Below are 19,058 nucleotides of genomic sequence, written 5' to 3' on the forward strand. Positions count from 1 at the left end.
GGGGCGATCACACCGAGAAGCATCTTCACACATTAAATGAATGAGTGGCACTACATTGAATACCTATGATTATAACCCCTTTGCTGTTTTTGAGGCATCATTTTCCAGCACAGTGGGAAGGAGTTCAGGTAGATGTGAGTTACAGATCTAGTTTTTGAAGGTGATGCATCCCTTTCTTCTGTGAAGTGTTGTCTCTTCAGTGTTGCTTGTGACAAGTTTTAAATATTAATACTAATCAGATAGTCCTGCATCTTATGCCAGTGTTGTTTATTGAGGTGATTACACAGTGAGCAGCTCTGAAAACACTAAAAAGAGAGAGAAGTGGGGGATTTTTGGACAGACATTTTGCAGTTCTGGATGTCACAAAACTTCCTCCGACTTAATGAGTCCAAATCTGAGGTCATTCTATTTGGCTCTCCTAACTCGATTTGTGACTGGCAAAAGAACCTAGGGAGCTTATCCTCCAATGTTAAACAGTCCGCCCGCAATTTGGGAGTAATCTTTGACTCCGAGCTCTGCTTTGACAAACAAATCACTAAGGTAGTTCAATCATGCTTTCTCCAACTTAGAAACATTGCAAAAATCAGAACTTTCCTGTCTCAAACGGACCTTGAAAAAGTCATCCATGCATTCATTTCATCGCGACTGGATTATTGTAATTCCCTGTATTCTGGGCTCAGCCTAAAGGCCATCTCCCGTCTCCAGCTCGTACAAAATGCAGCAGCCAGACTTTTAACAAATTCCAAGAGACAAGACCATATCACACCCATCCTCGCCTCTCTTCACTGGTTACCTGTTAGGTATAGATGTGATTTTAAGATTTTACTGATTACGTTTAAAGCCTTACATGGCCTTGCTCCTACTTACATTTTAGATTTATTAGCTCCATATGAGCCTAGTCGCTGCCTGCGTTCCTCAGGTTTGACCCTCCTGAATGTTCCAAAAGCCCGCCTTGTCACAAAAGGAGATCGGGCATTTGCTGTTCGAGCCCCGCAGCTGTGGAACTCCCTCCCTGAGGATCTTAGGCTAGCAAAGTCATTGCATTCTTTTAAATCGCTTCTTAAAACCCACTTTTACAGGAAGGCTTTTTCATAGTATTTACAGTATTTCTGTCTGTTTTTCATTTATTTTTATCACTTTTATCTTATTACTTTTATTATAAACTTTGTTTTATTTGGTGTCTATGCTTCATGTTTTATTTATTTTTATCTTATTTATGACAATGTTGGACTCCTGAGTATGTTGTACTCTTTTATCATGTTTTGTAAAGCACTTTGTAACTTTGTTTTGAAAAGCGCTATACAAATAAAATAAAGAAAAGTTAAGGAGTGATGGAGAGGTATTTTTAATTAATTTTGAGCGTGAGTAAAAAATATTAATCATATAAGGATCTGATAAGGCATAATTTTCGACACTGATTGATATAGGCCAGCTTCTCATAGGCCCCCACATACCAAGAGTACTAGCATGTTCTAATGAGCATGTTTTAAATAGCAAGGGCTTGGAAGATAACATTTTTAATTTTGGTCCGTATAGGTAGAAATGATTAAGAAACCCATGTGCTAAGGGCTTTGATGAAAAGATCAAAGGCTTAGACTGTAAAAAAAGATGGACGTAGTGAGTGTGACGTCACCCATTTCTGGTTTCTGAAGGGCCGTTTTGAAGCCTGGAGATTGGGTTTACGGTCGCCACCATGTTGACATTTATTGGAGCCAGTGCAGCCAAAGCGAGCCTGAGGGTTGACTGCAGCGCAACAATGCCACCTACTATTGGCTCGTAATCGCCGACCTGTCGATCACTGGACAGGCGACCTGTCAATCACTAGGAAAACACCCCCGTTTTATATCCGAACACACATTTTTGGTGGAAGATTGTGGGAATAACAGGTAAACCAAGTCTAAAAGTTTAAATTTTAGTGAAATAAGTGCTGCTTGGTGGATTATATCTATGTCGCATTGAGGAGTGTCTCCTAAAGATTCAGAAAATGTCTTGAGCCATATTTTAGGAATTATGTATCTTTGTTGATGAGCAAGTAGGAGTAAGGAGTTTAGCATGACATTCTCTACATATGAGAGAGAACCGAATGGAAAAGAGTGTTTCACGCTCACAACTGCACAAGTTTAGATTGTTTTTTTGCAGTGAAAACATGAAAGGAATACCGTTACATAAACATATGGTTTTCCATATTCCAGTTGTTTATGTTCCAGCAAACCGGATTATGCTATCGCTTGGAATGCACAAGTCGAGCAGGCAACAAGCCAAAGAGTGCACTTAGCATGCACCAGCACGCTCTACAGAAACACGCCCTCTTTGATGTAATCAGGACAAAATGGCATGAAAATAGGGAGTCCCGGTGCATTATAAGCAGGCATTTCCTAAACTTTCTGGGGACTCAAAAACACATTTGGTAAAGCTTGCTAGGTGCTCAGGTGGTGTTGGGGGTATATGAATGGTTGGAGTGAGTGAAACTATGTTGACTTTAAAAACTCCACCTGTTAACACCAAAATGCTGTGAACAGAACTGAACACAATATTTAATATTTAAGTAATGTGTTGACTACTACGAAAATAACAAAGCTACTTCCTGGTTCATGAGTGCGCTCTGTGTTTCCCTTACGCAGGACGCATTGCAAAAAGCGTTACACACAAACGAACCAAAGACACAGACCCCGGCTCTTAGAGAGGTGCATCTAATAAATAATATGGCTTTAAAAAAGAATGTCAAACTGCCGGAGATGCAGATGAAGACCTTGAGAGAATGCGTGAAAATAAAAGAGAGAGAGAATGGATGTGAGTGACATGATGAGAAAGAAAAAAGTAAAGCAAAGAAACAGCACAGAAAAAAGTTAATAAAAAAATCAAAATAAATACATCTCATTTACTGTTTTGAATGACAAATTCCTTAAACTACAGAAAAATAACACCCTTCACTAGATTGGTGATGTCGCCAATTTCCCTCACCCAGACTCCATGGAAAGTGTGAATGGAATACAGAAAAATAAATTAGCCTCCAGGACTGTCAGATGAGCTTGATTTGCACAAATAAGTATTCAGACTAATGCCTGCTTCCACTCTTTTGACAGGTGGCTTTATGATCCACTGACAGGGCACAGCCGATAAACATTAGCTGCGTAAGTGGAAATTAAATGAAGCCAGCTGCTACTAATGTACGCACAGATGAAATGTATAATTTACATTATAAATTGCATTTAGGCATTTAGCTGACACTCTTACTTACAATGATTTACAATGAGTGCATAAATAAAGTATGAAGTAAGGGAAGACTGGGGATAGGTTGCGTGTGTGTGTGTGTGTGTGTGTGTGTGTGTGTGTGTGTGTGTGTGTGTGTGTGGCTGTGTGTGTGTGTGTGCACTGCAAGAAATCTCCGTCTTAACAAGTCATTTACTAGTCCTAAAATTGTAATTTTCTTAAAATAAGTGGGTTGAGATAATTACACTTCTTTCCAATGCAAATCAACTTGTTAGAATCAACTGTCATTTGCATTGATCCGCCTTATTCTGACTTGTTTCAAGATACTGACACTCATTTCTAGAGAATTCCAGGAAGCAGTGAAACTGGAGGTGGAGTTATCTCACCTCATTAGCAGAATTTTGGTTCTCTTGCTTTAAGAAAAATAAGGTTTGAAGGCTGAATATGAGACTAAATCATATCCGGGGGGGGGGGGTGGAGTAAGCCATATTGTCCTTTGCTCTGCAGTGCACAGACAGGTCCTGGTACTCCTACACAGACACATAATGAAGCCTCCCACAATTTGGAGCCCAGCTAGCAGGCACATGCTTCACAAGAAGCAGCATTTCTCCCCTAGCCTTGTCATTGTAGATGGCTCCATGACTCCTTTTAGCACTTAAACACTCAGCTAATGAGCCGACACAAAGCAGTCTCCGAACTCCACCTACTCCCTTATGATTCTCAAAGCTAAGAGGACATTTGGCTGCACTCGCCGCTCTGAGGTCGTGTCATTTAGCATTCAGCATTTCCCTTTGAAGCACTCAGAAATACGTGTCAATGGCCTCAGTAGAGTTTCAATAAAAGAGGCTTTGTTGTTTGTGAGGCCCTTTGAACAAAAAGTGTGGACCAAATCTATGTTATCGGGGGCGACTGAGGTCGTGTTTGGCAGGGAATTCCATTTCATTTGACTCTGAAAACATTATGTCACCACTCAACACCGGGGTCACACAACCTCTGACGCTTTTCCTGCAAATGGATGATGGAAGTGGATCTTTGATATGAAATAGAAACGAATGGTACATTTTAGCACACTGCTGGTGTCCAGCAGAAATCTTGCACTGTATCTTAGGGCTGAACGATTTTGAAAAAAATATCTAATTGCGATTATTTTGACTGATATTGCAATTGCGATATGATTTGCGATATTAGAAGGAATGATAATTTTTACATCATTATTCTCATTTTCATTGAAAAATGTATTAAAATGATTATGGTGTGATTTTTGCGGGGATCTGTACCAAACAAAGATGTTTTCTTAAGTCTGTAGAATATGATGTGTAGGCCAGGACATCTCTGCAGCACGACAATATTTAATTTAAAATGGTATTTTGACACACATTTCGCCTTTAACAAATATTGCACCTCCTGCAATTTGAAAATTGCAGTAGGCCATATTAAGATTTCGATAAAATTTTGATTAATTGTTCAGCCCTACTGTATCTCCAATTTTGCCTTTTCTGTTTGTGGTGACTCAGAGATGATAGTGTGCAAAGGAGAAATATTCTTAATTTTATTTCAAATTATTTATCAAGTAAGTGTGCATGTTTAATTGGATTTAACTCATGAGATTTGAAATTTATTTGAGGTTTGATATTAGAGATTTGAGAGATGATGATTAGACATGACTGAATTATGGTGACATTTGAAGGCTTGTACAAGCTCAGTGGGTTATTTGAAGTGGATCTCCTTATCACATTGAGATGGAGCTTGATAAAAGTGGTCCACTTAAAATGATTATGCAATAACCTTCAAACGGAATGGAGATTCAGATGTTTCAGTTTCAATTTTCGTGACATTTTTCATATTTAACAGGAGGCATGGCAGACAGAAAAATTTTCCCATACCGCTTTCAAATATTGACTTTAATGGTGCGTTCACACCAAGCATGTTTGGAGCGGTTCAATCGAACTCTGGTGTGTTTCATCCTTTCGTTTGGGCAGGTGAGAACGATGCCATTTGAAACGACCCCAAAACATATGGTTTTATAAGTATGTTGTTCGTTGTTCGACCGTTGATCTATGTGGTTTAAAGGAGGGATGTTGACATCTGATAGCCAGCAGTTCCTCATGTTTTGAAAACCTAGCCTAACAAAATGAACTGAGGGCAAACCGCAGTCTGCACTGATGCTCATATTCAACTTTTTATATATGTGTTCTTACCTGGTATGAAGACCAGATAAGTCTGTAGTTAAAGATTCAGATTTGTTTTGACTCCCCTGCTGCCCGGCTGACAAAATCTTTAATCTTGCGGGATGACAGGTCACCAAAATTGTGTCCAACAAACAAGCTACTTGTGAATCCATGTGACTTTTGTTTACAAACCCTGGTTCGCTTGTATTTGGGCAGTGTGAACCTAAACAAACCAAACACAAAAATGTTACAAAGTAAACTTTTCAACTATGGTTCGGACCAAAGAAAACAAACTGTAGGTGTAATCGCACCCTATGTGAGGATTGCATCCCCTAATTTGAACAAACAAGATGGATGCCATTCCCCTTCGTCCTGCCACTATGGAGCACTGGACCCTCAAATGCAACATCAAATGACAGCAGGATCTATCTATAGGATGAGTTGCTCATTGAGGTAAGGGTGACGGTTCATGCCACAAAATGTGGCCACCTAATAATGAATATAGATGGTGGCTGGAGAAGATTCAATTTCAAGTTAATCTTTGAAATGTATCCAGCAAAGAGACAGCACAACCTCTAATGATCACAGGCTGCTGGAGAGACAGACCCGGTTGTCTTCCTAGAGAGACAGACAATGTATATATATATTTATCTATGTCCTAATTTTGGAACGACAAGAAGGGAGCACAGAAAAGTGCCATTTCAAGGTAATCTTTGAAATGTCACAAGCCAATTTGTTCGGACTTAACAACAGGGATGGCAGACAGATAAATTGTTAACTTTCTCCTTAAAATGTATAGTTAACAAGCTGTATGCGACCTATGATTTCTGCTGAAAAAGGACACCATGCCATTCCAAGTCCACTTTTAAAGGCGAAAAAGAAAAGTCATGGAAGGATGAGGTAATTGTATTTACTGTGTTGGAAAACGGTAAATTGCAGCACCAAGTAGCGTGGGTTCTTGACCTTTCTTGTGATAAATTGTACATGAGTGAGCAGACACAATCTACATACTGTGCAATTATGATATATCAGACAGTAAACAGCCAGGTAAATCGGGTATGAGAAGGAAAGCCTTTGTGGATGTGTTTGGAAGAGAACATAATTTTGATCCTGAAAAGGCATCACTGCAGGCGGAACATTGTGATACACACATGCAAAAACATGTTTTGATTTTGTAGGCATGTGTTTGCATCAGTGGCCACTGACAACTATACAAAAAACTGTTTGTGTTGCTTACGATGGCAGAAGTACAACATCCAACACAGTCTCATAAAATTTCATGTAATGAGCACAATCACTGAAACGCAAACTACATGTTGTGGACATAAATTATGTGAAGATTATGTTGGATTGTGTGGCAATACCACGATTTGGACACGCCATTTACACCTGCTCATTATGTGAAAAGGCTGGTTAATGGTTAGGTTTAGGCAAGTACAGCAGCGTTGGTTAAGGTTAGGGTAAGGTTCTGGTCATGGTTAAACAAGAAAAACTTTGGCTAAAAATTTAAATTTCACTCACAGTAGAAAACTTCTCTGCAGAAGTTGGAAATTGAATCCAGCTCACCGGAGCTGAAGCCAAATGTGTATCCACCAGCCCGACCACCAAAGTCTGTCAGTGTCAAACTAGAGGCTGTTTTCTGCACGGTGCACGTATTTGCATTTTCAGACATCGTGCTCATTTCACAAAATTTTGGAAGATCAGGCTCCCTACATCTCGCATCTCCTCTCCATTACTGCAAATGCTTGCTTAAAATGTAATAAAATAGAAGTGATCAGTGATCCATAACACCAAACTCATTTCTCTAAATCCGATGCTTGCTAGATCATTCCCAAAAGGAAAGACAATTTTAATTTAAACAATTCTTCTCAGCGGAGGAGTAATAGTGCAGCAGGTAACATACTATTAAGCAGCAGTGTGCTTTTTTTTCAGTTAAAACACATGTAGGCCTAAACTATTTGTACATATTTGGTTTTAGTATGTTTTTTCGCTATGTTTTCATGCTTATACTATTTCATGTAAAGTGTCTTGGAGTATCTTGAAAAGATACTCCAAGCTATACAAAGCTATACAAATAAAATATTATTATTATTATGGTGTGGCTCTCTGTCTCACCTTGCATCTGCCAGCATTGCCCTGACGACCGCCCACGCCGCCACAAACAGAGCTGGAACACCTGGAATCACACAAGACAAATGACAGGCAGTGTTAAAGCTGTGAGTACTGATGGAACCACCGGTGGAGGCACGTCATGTACTGGTGACTTTGTGTTCTCAAATTTGATTCATTCATGGCCTGTGTCACATGCCGCCCCCTCTCTCTCTCTCTCTCTCTCTCTCTCTCTCTCGCTCTCTCTCTCTCGCTCTCTCTCTCTCTCTCTCTCTCCCATAATATAAAACCTGCCAGACACGCACTGCTAGTGACAGACACAACAAATGACAAAGCTCTTACTACTTTCATAAAAAAACAAAAAACTGCTTGGAAGATTATTTCCGAGGCATTTCGGATTTATTAGATTGTATACAGGTGAGAGAGACAGAAAACGTGTGTGTGTGTGTGTGTGTGTGTGTGTGTGTGTGTGTGAAAACCCATAACATCCATAGTACAAAGCAGGGTTTTCCATATATTGATTTATTGATTATATTTGGGCCCCGGTAAATGAATAGCCGCTCAAGTAAATTTTCATGAAGCTGGCGTTCAAAGCTAGAACATTTTTCGTCAGTGTAGTTTTCAAAAAACTAAGATCAAGCACTGACTGTTGGAGAACTACACCAACCAGGATTTGTTGCACCTATGTGTTGGTCATAGTTCAACACAAACTGAATAGAGGTAAAGTTTGAAACGTAGCCATAATCAAATGAGAATACAACAGTCAGTTATTAGATTACAGTAAACAGCTGCTGCCGTATTTAAACTGCCAGCCTGTGGGAAACACTGCAGGTATACAAATTAGCCTGCTCACCTGCCTTGACACCCCACAGAGAGCAGGTTCTGCTGCATCAAACGCTATTCTAACATTTTGAAACACAACTTCCCAAGGAAGTGAAAAGTGTTATTGCACCATTAGTAATAACAGATGGGCTTTTTTGGCCTTTTTTGAAACTCTGTGGGCAGTTGCTAATTTGATTCCAGTTTATTCATGTGCTCGGATGGCTCTAATTGCAGGCAAAACGATGCACAAACAAGTTTTACAGCCAAGAAATCAGTGTGGATGCGATGGGTGGAATGATGCGCGTGTGTGGGACTATCTCCCTCTGTGTAATTGGACTCAGGTAAGGCAGACGGTCGTAAATGACAGCTGCATCTTTTTGGAACACCTTATCATGACAACTTGAGAGGAAAAGTTATTAGAAAATCTCAAACTAACCTGATGTATATGGAAAGCCTACTGAGGTGTCAAAGGCAATCCATGCCGCCATTCCACAGCAAAACTTTCATTTGAAGTGACAGTTGCATAAAACCAGTGCTGCCTTATGTAAAGATACACTCTGTGAAATAGCCCCCTGATCAACAGTGCCACTTCTGTGCTTTTTTTGAAAACACTGTGTTGGAGAGGGTGGTGGGGCGAAGTGCAACATAAGTAAGGGTGGGGGCAGGATGCTATGGTGGCAGTGGTTGGAGATGGATTGGAACCGGATAAGCTGAAGGTGACAACACACCATTTAAAAAGATAATGTTAGCAGTAATGATGTGTAACCCCGGACTGTCAGACTCTATATCTACTGATCCTCTACCTACAACTAAGGAGAGGCACAGAAAAGAAACTTGCGCATAACTGTTCCCGGCACCGGATCAATATTGGCTCAGCATTCAAACTTTATGTAGTAGAAACCAAAGAAAATAATAGCCTATAACACACTTGCTCAGAGAACAGTTTTTTCCAAATTCTCTAGCCGAAATGAAATGAAATGAATGAATGAAGCGCTGGAAATAAGTTGTCAGTGTATTACTTTGAAGAAAACTTTTCAAATAGTAAGTGCCTTGGTAAATATTGTAAAAACCTTAATATCCTTGAGGATGTTTTTACTGTTTTCAAAATGTGAGGTAGGGTGGTCGTAGTTCAGGTCAGACATTCAGTGTAAACTCCATTACTGTCCATTACTTTCAGGGTGCAGTTAGAGGGGCGGATGAACAGCAATAGCACCCCCCTTTGTTACAGTAACACTAAAATCATTGGATACATAAACTACAGATTTTCAAGTAAATCTGATGGAAGACAACTTTTTGCATTCCCACCAGTGATATACTGTAGTGGAGGGTATTTCAAGAAAATGAAACTAATTATTCTGAAAATATATTCATTTGTTGTTATAATGGTCCTTACCATCCACCTTGAAATCAAACATCAAAAATGACCAATTTCGTCACAGTTTCGTATAGTGAATTAATTACACTTTTAAGTTCCTCAGCTTATTGTAATAATATGTACTTGGGTAGCTAGACTGACAGATATTGTAATTATTCCTCTCTTCTGCATAGCTTAAAAGCAAGAAAAAAACTGCTGAAGAAGAGAGGGTTTGGGAGTCAGAGAGATGGAGAGACAGCGAGGGTGAGAGACTGAGAGAGCATGTGTGTGTGAGAGAGAGAACAAGAGAGCGAAGAGAGGAGAGATTTAAACACTGTCTTCTATTGCTATTATTATTTTCTGTTCTTGTTTTATTTGTTTTGTCTGCCTCACTGTGTAAAGCGTCCTTGGGTCTCTTGAAAGGCGAAGGCGAATATAAATCTAAGTTATTATTATTATTATTATTATTATTATTATTATTATTATAATTTTGGCCACTGAGCAGCTCCACTGGACCAGCTAGGGGTTTAATGTCTTGATTAAGGGCATCTTGACAGCAGATGTTGAGGGAGGGAAGGAGTGTTTCTTATTGGTTTTCCCCACAGAACTTGAACAGAACGGTCCTTCCACTGTTTGCCATGGTAATTTGGCTAGAACAACATAAAATGGCCATTATGGAATTTTAAGGGTTAGTTGCTATGGTGACAACACAAGTCTGGGCATTAAGGTCGTAAAGTCTGCCACACTTCCTGGAGAACTGTGCAGATCTGCAGATGTGTCCGTTAGCAAACTGCCAAAACTCAACTGAAAGCTGACGTTAGCGCCGAGGCTAACGTAGTTTTTATCAAAGACTGTACTTCTCTCTCTAGCTCTTCTAGTTAACATTAGCATGTTAGCAATCCATGGCAGCAAGGAGACAGAGAAGCTCCTTTGGTCCTTGCTGCAAAACCTCTCTCCTCAGCGACTTGCTGTAAGTCGGTTTATATTGAAGCTAGCCCAACGGTAGACATAAAAATGGCCGCCACTCCGACTGTCCTGGAACGTTGATTTGAATGGGAATTAACGTTTTCCCTATCCACTTTTCCCAGCCAGTCAGGGGATTCGACTTGGCCACCTTCCAGTCACTAGCCTGTTTCTTTAACCTCTAGGCTACTGCCGTCCAGGTTATGGTAAATGGATAAATAACTAATTTAGGCAAGAAAAAAAATACATTAAAAGAAACGTATTCATAGATCCACTTCATCACCTTTATAACATTACAAATTAGCACTTTGCAGCAATTTGTCCTATATACCCATCTGTCATGAGATGCAATGACGGGAAAAAATCTACCTGTCGGCCAAATGGGAACTGTCCCAGGCGGAGACATTTTGGCTTACCATCTATCAGGCAGGACAGCTCTGCTACACGGATGGTATTACACTAGGACGATACTCACATGCAAAGTAATGCATTTCCTGGACTGAAGCCCTGGGGCCCAACGACTCACTGGGCCACCAAATTGTTTGTTGTTTGTGTGCCATGAGCATATGCAAATGGGGCTGTGGATAGAGAATGGATATAGGCTACACTGTTGGTAGGTTGGTGTCATGTAGGCCTATTGGTAAGAGCTGCAGTAGGCAGAATTGTGTATCAGATGTTCTGTGATTGCTTATACTATTGAGTTGAATGTTAAGTGAAGTCAGTTATTCTAAGCACTGCTGTCTATCTTTGGTTGTTGAGATGTAACACAGGATTTTTCTATTCCGTTAAGATTCTCTGGAATTATTGTTCTTTTCTATTGCATTAGTATATTTGCCTGTGGTGGAAACAGTTGTGTGTATTCGGTAAGTTCCTGAGACAAGATGTGTTTCATGCCTGCTGAGCACTCATGCTATTGGTAATGAATGTGACAGTATGAATCTATTTTTATGGTAGAAAGTTGGGTAGATTAGGGGGGCATGACCACTATTAAATTCCACTGATGATAATCTAACTTTTTGCTGGTAACTGAATGTGACTGGCTAAGTAATGTATCTTCTCCCATTAAGACTTTGTTGAATGGAGCCTTTTTGATCAGTTCATGATTAGTTCATGACCCTGTTCTTTTCTCACAGCACTAGCACCACAGAGCCAGAGAGTTTTAAAATGGCTCCCAACCCGCCTGCCTTGAATCAGAGTGAAAACCAGCTGAAAACAAAACAGAATCCCCGGCAGGCGACATAAACTCTGATGAATATAAGTACGCTACCATTAAATTGCCACACAGCAAATTATACTGTGTTAATAAGGTTTTTTTTCAGTGATAATTATTTGACAAGTGTTCATCAAAAGTGTTCAATCAACTCTGATATGTGAACTCATTATAAACACTGGCATAGTGTTGATTTATACACCAGAGTTAAATTAACACTGACAATTTTGCTGCATCAAAATAAATGATCAAAGCCCAAGTACATTTCCTTATCTCTTGAGTTGCTGAGATTTGTGAATAGCTCATAAGAAAGCCATGTAGCTATTCACAATTGATGTTGTTTTATTGGGGTGCAGAACATGTTAATTAGGCGTGAACTCTTAGAGTGGGTTATAAGTTATAGTTATAAGCCACCTAAAGTAGATTAACTATGGCAGGCTAAATTAAACTACATTCAGTGGCTGTGATGCTCCTTCTCTCACTGGATCTTCAAGATTTAGGGGATTAGAGTTTGTTTTGTCACTGCTGACAGCTATTTATGCACTGGATTACCTTGCCAGTGTCCACCCATCACAAGATAACATTCAGCAACAAAAGCTGCATGGAAAAACAAAATAATTGAAGTTTATGTAACTTGGGGAAAGAACACTGTGGATACCTTTTTTTTTATGTCTCACTACCATGGTACGTGGTATGAAGGAAGTTGTGTTGTCATGGTGGCGTCTGTCTGTCTCTCTGTCTGTCTGTCTCTCTGTTTGTCTCTGTCTGTCTGCCTGTCTGTCTCTCTGTCTGTCTGTCTGTCTGTCTGTCAGTCTCTCTGTCTGTCTGTCTGTCTGTAGACACATTCTTGTGAACACAATAATAACACATCATAGAAACTTCATACATACACCACATACTAATGCCACCCATGTGTTATGTAAAGACAAGTATGTTGACTAATTAATGCAATAATTACCTTAATGAATGACCTCATTAGCATAACTATGTATACTTACAGTAATATATAGAGTGGTGATTATGGCGGGACATTAGGCAGCTCAAGTGCCTCTTGTGTTTGATTGAACAATATGAAAAAAACTGATAAGGGACAAAAACATGAACTGATAAGAACTGATAAGAACCGATAAAAACATGCTATCTCCAGTTTATACTGTGTTCAATATTTGAATTATGAAATGACACATAATACATTGACACACACGCATACGCATCTCTCACATGTCACACATGATTGGTACTAGTGAACCCCACTTCACAAAATGGATTGGTCTATTTGCAAACAGTAAATGCATATTTGTATTTGCACAGTGACTATTTGCAACAAGCTGCATGGTTAATATTTTGATGGTGTGTATGTATTCAGTCAATTGCTGGGGGCAACCTCGTGGCTAAAATAGATAGCACACTTCTGATTCATTAGTTAGAGCTACAAGCTGGACAATGAGTTTGTTACTAATTAATATGGACTCCAATGACTCATAACTGTGGGTACATACAGTACGAGCAGACACACACACACACACATTCACACACAGACACAAACAGTATTGATTGCACCACCACACCCGTTACTACAGTTCCCGACAGTGCAGGCAACATCATTCACATCAGACTTTCATCAGTTTAAAGACAGAACCCCCCCCTCCCATCTCCCTCTGTGTTTCACTCCAATTAAATATCAAATTAAATTGTAAACATGAATGCAAACCAAAAACCGACAAAGCAACCATTGGAATTCTTGCAGGATTGTGTGCAGGTGTATATATCATGGGAAAAAAAGTTAGAGGTATAATGTAGGTATACTGTAAATCTTTTTTGCCTGCACATTAACATGAGTTCAAAGAAATGGATCAAAAACGTACCTTTGAGCCACAAAACCTTTGATCTACCTGTCATAACCTTCTCACACATAAAAGTCACTCCATTTCCCTTCCAACACCACTATCGCTATTTCCTAATGAAGCGGCACAAGTGCATATGAAGAATTTCATTTCCTCATTTCCTCATTTTATAAATTACCCACACATTTAGCTGACTTGGACTTTACAAACTTTTACTTTACCTAGTTGCTTGCAAATAAATAGCCTAATATGTTAGATGAGATGGGATATAAAACAGTGAACATGGGGTCAAATTTTACTTGAATTAAGCATTTTGAAATGAAGCCTATCTAATTCCCCTTTCTCAACACACCAAAGATGACCAAACAATATCGCTGACCACTAGGCAATTTCATAAGAGGACAAAAAACGCTGTTGATACTCATACTACACAAAGTGGCACACCCCCGACTGCGCCTCTCCTCCCACTGAGATGCAGTCAAGTTCACAGCGAGTCACCAAAATACCAGGTGAGGAGAAAAAAGGTGAGAAAAAAACACACTAAGTGCCACTAATGCCACTTAGTTGGCACAAAGCCGCGCCACCCACCATCGACCGTCACGAAAATAGAGCCCTTGATGTCCACTTCTCTGTGGGAGAATGGAAAATGTATTGTGACATTATACCAGATCATTTTCTTCTCTGCTCACCCCATCCGATGAGTGTGAATCCCCACAGGTATTTGGAGTCTGATAGGAATGCCATGAAGATGAGGCTGTGCAGGTAGAGGCCCTCCACCAGGATCCAGTAGTAGTTGGTGGCCAGAAAATAGATGAAGAGCAGCACCGTCACCTTGCAGCCGATCTGGTGAAGAAACAGAAGAAACACATTCAACACGGCTTTTTATGCCCCGTCTCTGGTATCATGGTGTCTGTGTGTGTGTGTGTGTGTGTGTGTGTGTGTGTGTGTGTGTGTAGACACATTCCTGTGAACACAATAACTCAAGAATAATATATGATAGAAACTTCGTACTTAACACCACATTATAGTAGTAGAGATGATCTGATCACATTTTTTGTTAAAACTACTATAACTCCTTAATGCTTTAAAATAGGGTTCATATTACTGTAATACCACCTGTGTTATGTGAAGTATGTTGACATAGAAATATTTGCCAATTAATGCATTAATTAGCTTAATGGATGGCAGGATGACACAGCCATGCAAAAAACAGTGGGTGTGCCCTGTGCATGGCAGGACATACTGTAGGTTCCTAGGTCTTACTATACAGTAAATAATGGTAAACTACTGCCAACAGCAAGTAATCGTGTCAATAGACGGGAAATCCACCTCACACAGAGGAAGCACCATACGAGCCTGACAAAGCAAGTCAGACGCACAGTTAAAACGATGAAGGGTAATTGAGAATAATTAAGATAATCAGGCGAAGAGAGTAGAATAAACACACCATGATAATTGCTAAGTAGATTTTACATTATAATTCCTAGCAATTAAATCATAATAATCTCTGTAAATGACTGTTGTTGGATTCATCAAAGTGTCAGTTTGTCACAGAATAATGGCCTCATTACACATGATATTGTGTAAATATTAGGCCACACAAGGATAAGTTTGTGGAAAAAGGGATATTTTTGTCTCTGCTGATTAAGTCATGGCCACCGGCAACACACAGCCTATGGGGTTTTAAAAAACTGCCTTTTATTGTGCCTGTTTTGTGTTTTGGTACCAGTGGCGTGCACAGACTCTGAGCTGAGAGGGACAGGGGTGAAAACTTCTAAAAGGGCGTCCTGGTCGTTCAGTTGCCTAAGGTGCGCCCCATGTAACTGGGGCGCCCCCGGGAAAAACATTTTTAAAATGTGCTTTTCAAAAACAAAGGCTACCACACTATTTCCATTGCAAATTTCACATAATTTATTCACAAGAGTGCTAAGCTTTCAGTCAGTGACCTTCATCAGATTATGTGTTTTTGCCTGCAGCACCTTTCACAGCGTCCTGTACGCTCCTGGCGGTGTGCGGGCGTCCCTCCTCTCTACTTTAAGATCTTTTAAAATCTCACTTCTGGGTGAGTTTTGTACAGTGGCATGCACATATCGTTTCAAGGGAGAAAATAAAATATACTTTGAATTTCTTACTGAGTTTTAATATGTAATCAAATCTATAGGACAAAAGTAGTTTAGTGCAAATACAAGATAGTTTGCATTTCACCAGCAAATCAGAAAAAATATGTTTCTATAAAAGACAAGCAAGCACTCAATCAGTACTTAATTTCTTATTTCTTATTATAATAAAAGTACTTATTTCCACGTTTATCTGCAAGTTGCACTGTGAATAAGAGTCAAGGCACAACTTTAGGGTCTGCAGACCTTTAGGAATTCCAGGTGAAATTGCGCAAGACTGTTGAAAGTGAAGAGGCGTTTTGAGAATTACCTTATTGATAGATTGGCATGCCATTTTAAAAAGATCGATGATATTCGGATCAAAAGTAAAAAAGTAAAATCCCAGTGTCCCACATGATGATTCAACAACTGACAGAAAATCATTGAATGAGTCCACAACCGGCAGTGATTACCTATGTTGCCTACAGTAACTTTTATTTTTAATGCACGCAGTTTGTATTGTTTTTTCTAATGCTATTTGTGTAATATTGACAGGCAAAAACCATGAATTCATCTGGGCAGCACATCCTATGTTCTGTCAAAAGAAGACAGGCAATGCTCGAAACCTGATTAACGCTGTTGGAGCATCTTCAGAAGAAACAACATGAGAGTTTATGCAAATAGAGCAGCTTCGTAGCCAGCAAGAAAAAGGAAGACTTGACACATGGATTAAGGCTGTAATAGAGACTGAGGAGCGTTGAGTACAGTCACAGAGAGAAGAACAGCAAGAGCATATGAGATTGTTCATGCAAGTTATGAATTCATTGATTAATGTCATGGCTCCGGCACCTCAGAGGACTCAGCCGCCTTATTCTGCCTTGTACTAACACCCAGCAGCAGTACATGCATCCTTCTCAAGAAAATACAACCCCACATCCTCCCCCATTTCCAACGTTTATTAATCTTTAAATTGTTACGTATTGCTTAAATGCTGTTCAGTCTTTTCCTGTAGAACTGGAGAAAACTGTTCTTGCACTTTGATGTTTGAATGTTAGTGCAGGTTCACAGAAAAATTCAGCTGAAGAAGTGAGTAAGCTAAAGGGGCATAGTTGCAGTCTGACGGAAATAGCTGACCAAAATGTAGCAAACGTTTTCACAAAATAACATGACCAGCTCAAAGGTGCGGGTACGCAAAAAAAGATCACGTCTACTATTCTCGCCCTTGTTTTTCTTTTTGCCCTTTACTTTTTGCCCTTTTACTTACACATGTAGCAATTTAAAATGTGAACAGTTCACATAACATTGTCATAACATTGTTATTATCTTTATTTAACGGTACATTTGTGACTTGTTCTGTAGAGTTCAGCTGATTTGAAGTGCCTTGATTGAAGTACAACCTGAGGCCTACACCATTATTCAAGATGGTTTGCTCTCACATTTGAGTGAGAAAACAGTGAGAAATAATTGTTTGACAATAGTATCCTGCCCTGGAGAGTCTATAGTACAGCATTTAGGTAACTAACAGCACCCAAACACCCTGGCATCATGTACCTTTCCTGGCCAACCTACATTTAAGTCCCATAATTTCAACCTGTGGTTCACCACGCCTTGAAAAATAATTGAATCGAATTGAATCGAATTGTGGCCCCACCAGTCTCGGAAACCTTGGAGCTCTGAATTCATTTTCTGAAGGTGTTTTGATGTGCTGTGGGAGCAATTTCTCAATGATGACAGTGGCAGCATGATTTGTTATCATGCAGGAAATATCCCACTCCCAAGTAAATGGGAATTTTCATTCTTGTTCACATGGTCAGCAGGACTTCCCTATCGATTGCCTGTGTGTGTGTGTGTGTGTGTGTGTGTGTGTGTGTGTGTGTGTGTGTGTGTGTGTGTGCGGGTGTGTAAAGAGGGACATGGAAAGTACACAATGTTCAGAAGTTAAATCCCTTTCCTTTGCACCACTGAAATGCATTGAATCCTACTGAGTCAACTTTACAATATGCATATAACTGATTTATGCAGAGAAACCACCTGCATGTCTTTGGATGGTGTGTGTCTCTCTGTGTGTGTTGATCAATTGATTACATATTTAAGATATTCCAGTCGTTCTGTGTATTGACATACATCTGAATATTATAGAATATTTTTTCATAACAAAATGTTTGTAGGAGGTAGATGGGCAGGAGGTGGGGAATTTCTTATATTATGTTCACTTATTATTCCACAGTGCTTTAGGTTACAGTAAAGTTTTGTAGTGTTTTATATGTAGGCTAGCCCACTCAAATGATGGGTTGTGAGTGTGCCTGCTATCCTCATTATCGGCACTACAGTGTGTATCATATATTGAAATGAAAACATTTGGAGAGGAGATAACATATCTGGCTGGAGCAGCTCATTGTGATGAGCTCACCTTCACGGGCGAGTGGATACATTTATAGCACAGTACAAAACACACATTAGTCTGTGTTAGAAAACTTTGAGGAATACGTCTTCTTTGATGGAGCAGGATTGTATATGCACCGAGGGCAAGATTTGTGGCACCCAACAAACATAAACAGGACCTGGAGTGCTAAGCGTCTTCTTTCTTCCATGTTTACAAACGTAAGTGACTGACATTGATGGTGTAAAATCATATGCAAACACAGCGTGGTTCAGAAGTATTTTCATGTGTGTGAAAGCAAACCTGTGAGGGTGGAACCCCCTCCTGCACACTGTATCTCCCTTATGCAGGACTCTTAGGGCTCTGTGCCGCCTAAAGACCATATACTGCAATTCACCTAAGCACTGTGCATTGCAAAAAATGGTAAGCATATTTTAAACTTTAATGAAAATAGCATCTCTGCACATAAACTGACGCCATTTGACCCGTATTTGGGGTTGAAAAGGGTTTCTGCATAGGTGTCGCGTACCTCAACTACCTCAACTCGCACACCCTGATTGGTTGATCATAGGGGTGATCAACTCTTCAAACTCCAACTGCTCCAACACATCCCATCCCTCCAGCTGTATAGCTATAGTCACGTCCATGTTCGTTTTTACCGGTGACTGCCATCATATCTGCTTCCTCTTCCTCTCTTATTCTATGTTTTGTTTGGTGCGATATGATTTTTTTAAAACACTGCCACCCTGTGCATGGGAGAACGTGGAAGCCCCTATGTATGTACAGTATCTTTCCTGTACATCTGTCTACATTTTATGTCAAAATTTACATATTTAACTGTCTTCATCGTCAATAATCTAGTTAATAGTAAAAATGAATAACTGTGCTGTTAACAGGCTTAA

At 39.7% G+C, this 19,058-nt stretch overlaps 1 protein-coding gene across 1 annotated transcript in view; it reads right to left on the bottom strand.

Annotated features, from left to right (window-relative positions):
- pth2ra (parathyroid hormone 2 receptor a) overlaps positions 1-19,058 on the bottom strand; it is a 62,667-nt gene that overhangs the window by 19,036 nt on the left and 24,573 nt on the right. The window contains exons 7-8 of the mRNA XM_078285920.1: positions 14,370-14,523; positions 7,494-7,554 (exon numbers count right to left, since the gene is read on the bottom strand). Of these exons, the coding sequence (XP_078142046.1) occupies positions 7,494-7,554; positions 14,370-14,523 (215 nt within the window). The remainder of the gene's footprint in view (positions 1-7,493; positions 7,555-14,369; positions 14,524-19,058) is intronic.

Source organism: Centroberyx gerrardi, chromosome 10 (assembly GCF_048128805.1).
Source record: "Centroberyx gerrardi isolate f3 chromosome 10, fCenGer3.hap1.cur.20231027, whole genome shotgun sequence".
In the NCBI taxonomy this organism is placed as follows: domain Eukaryota; kingdom Metazoa; phylum Chordata; class Actinopteri; order Beryciformes; family Berycidae; genus Centroberyx; species Centroberyx gerrardi.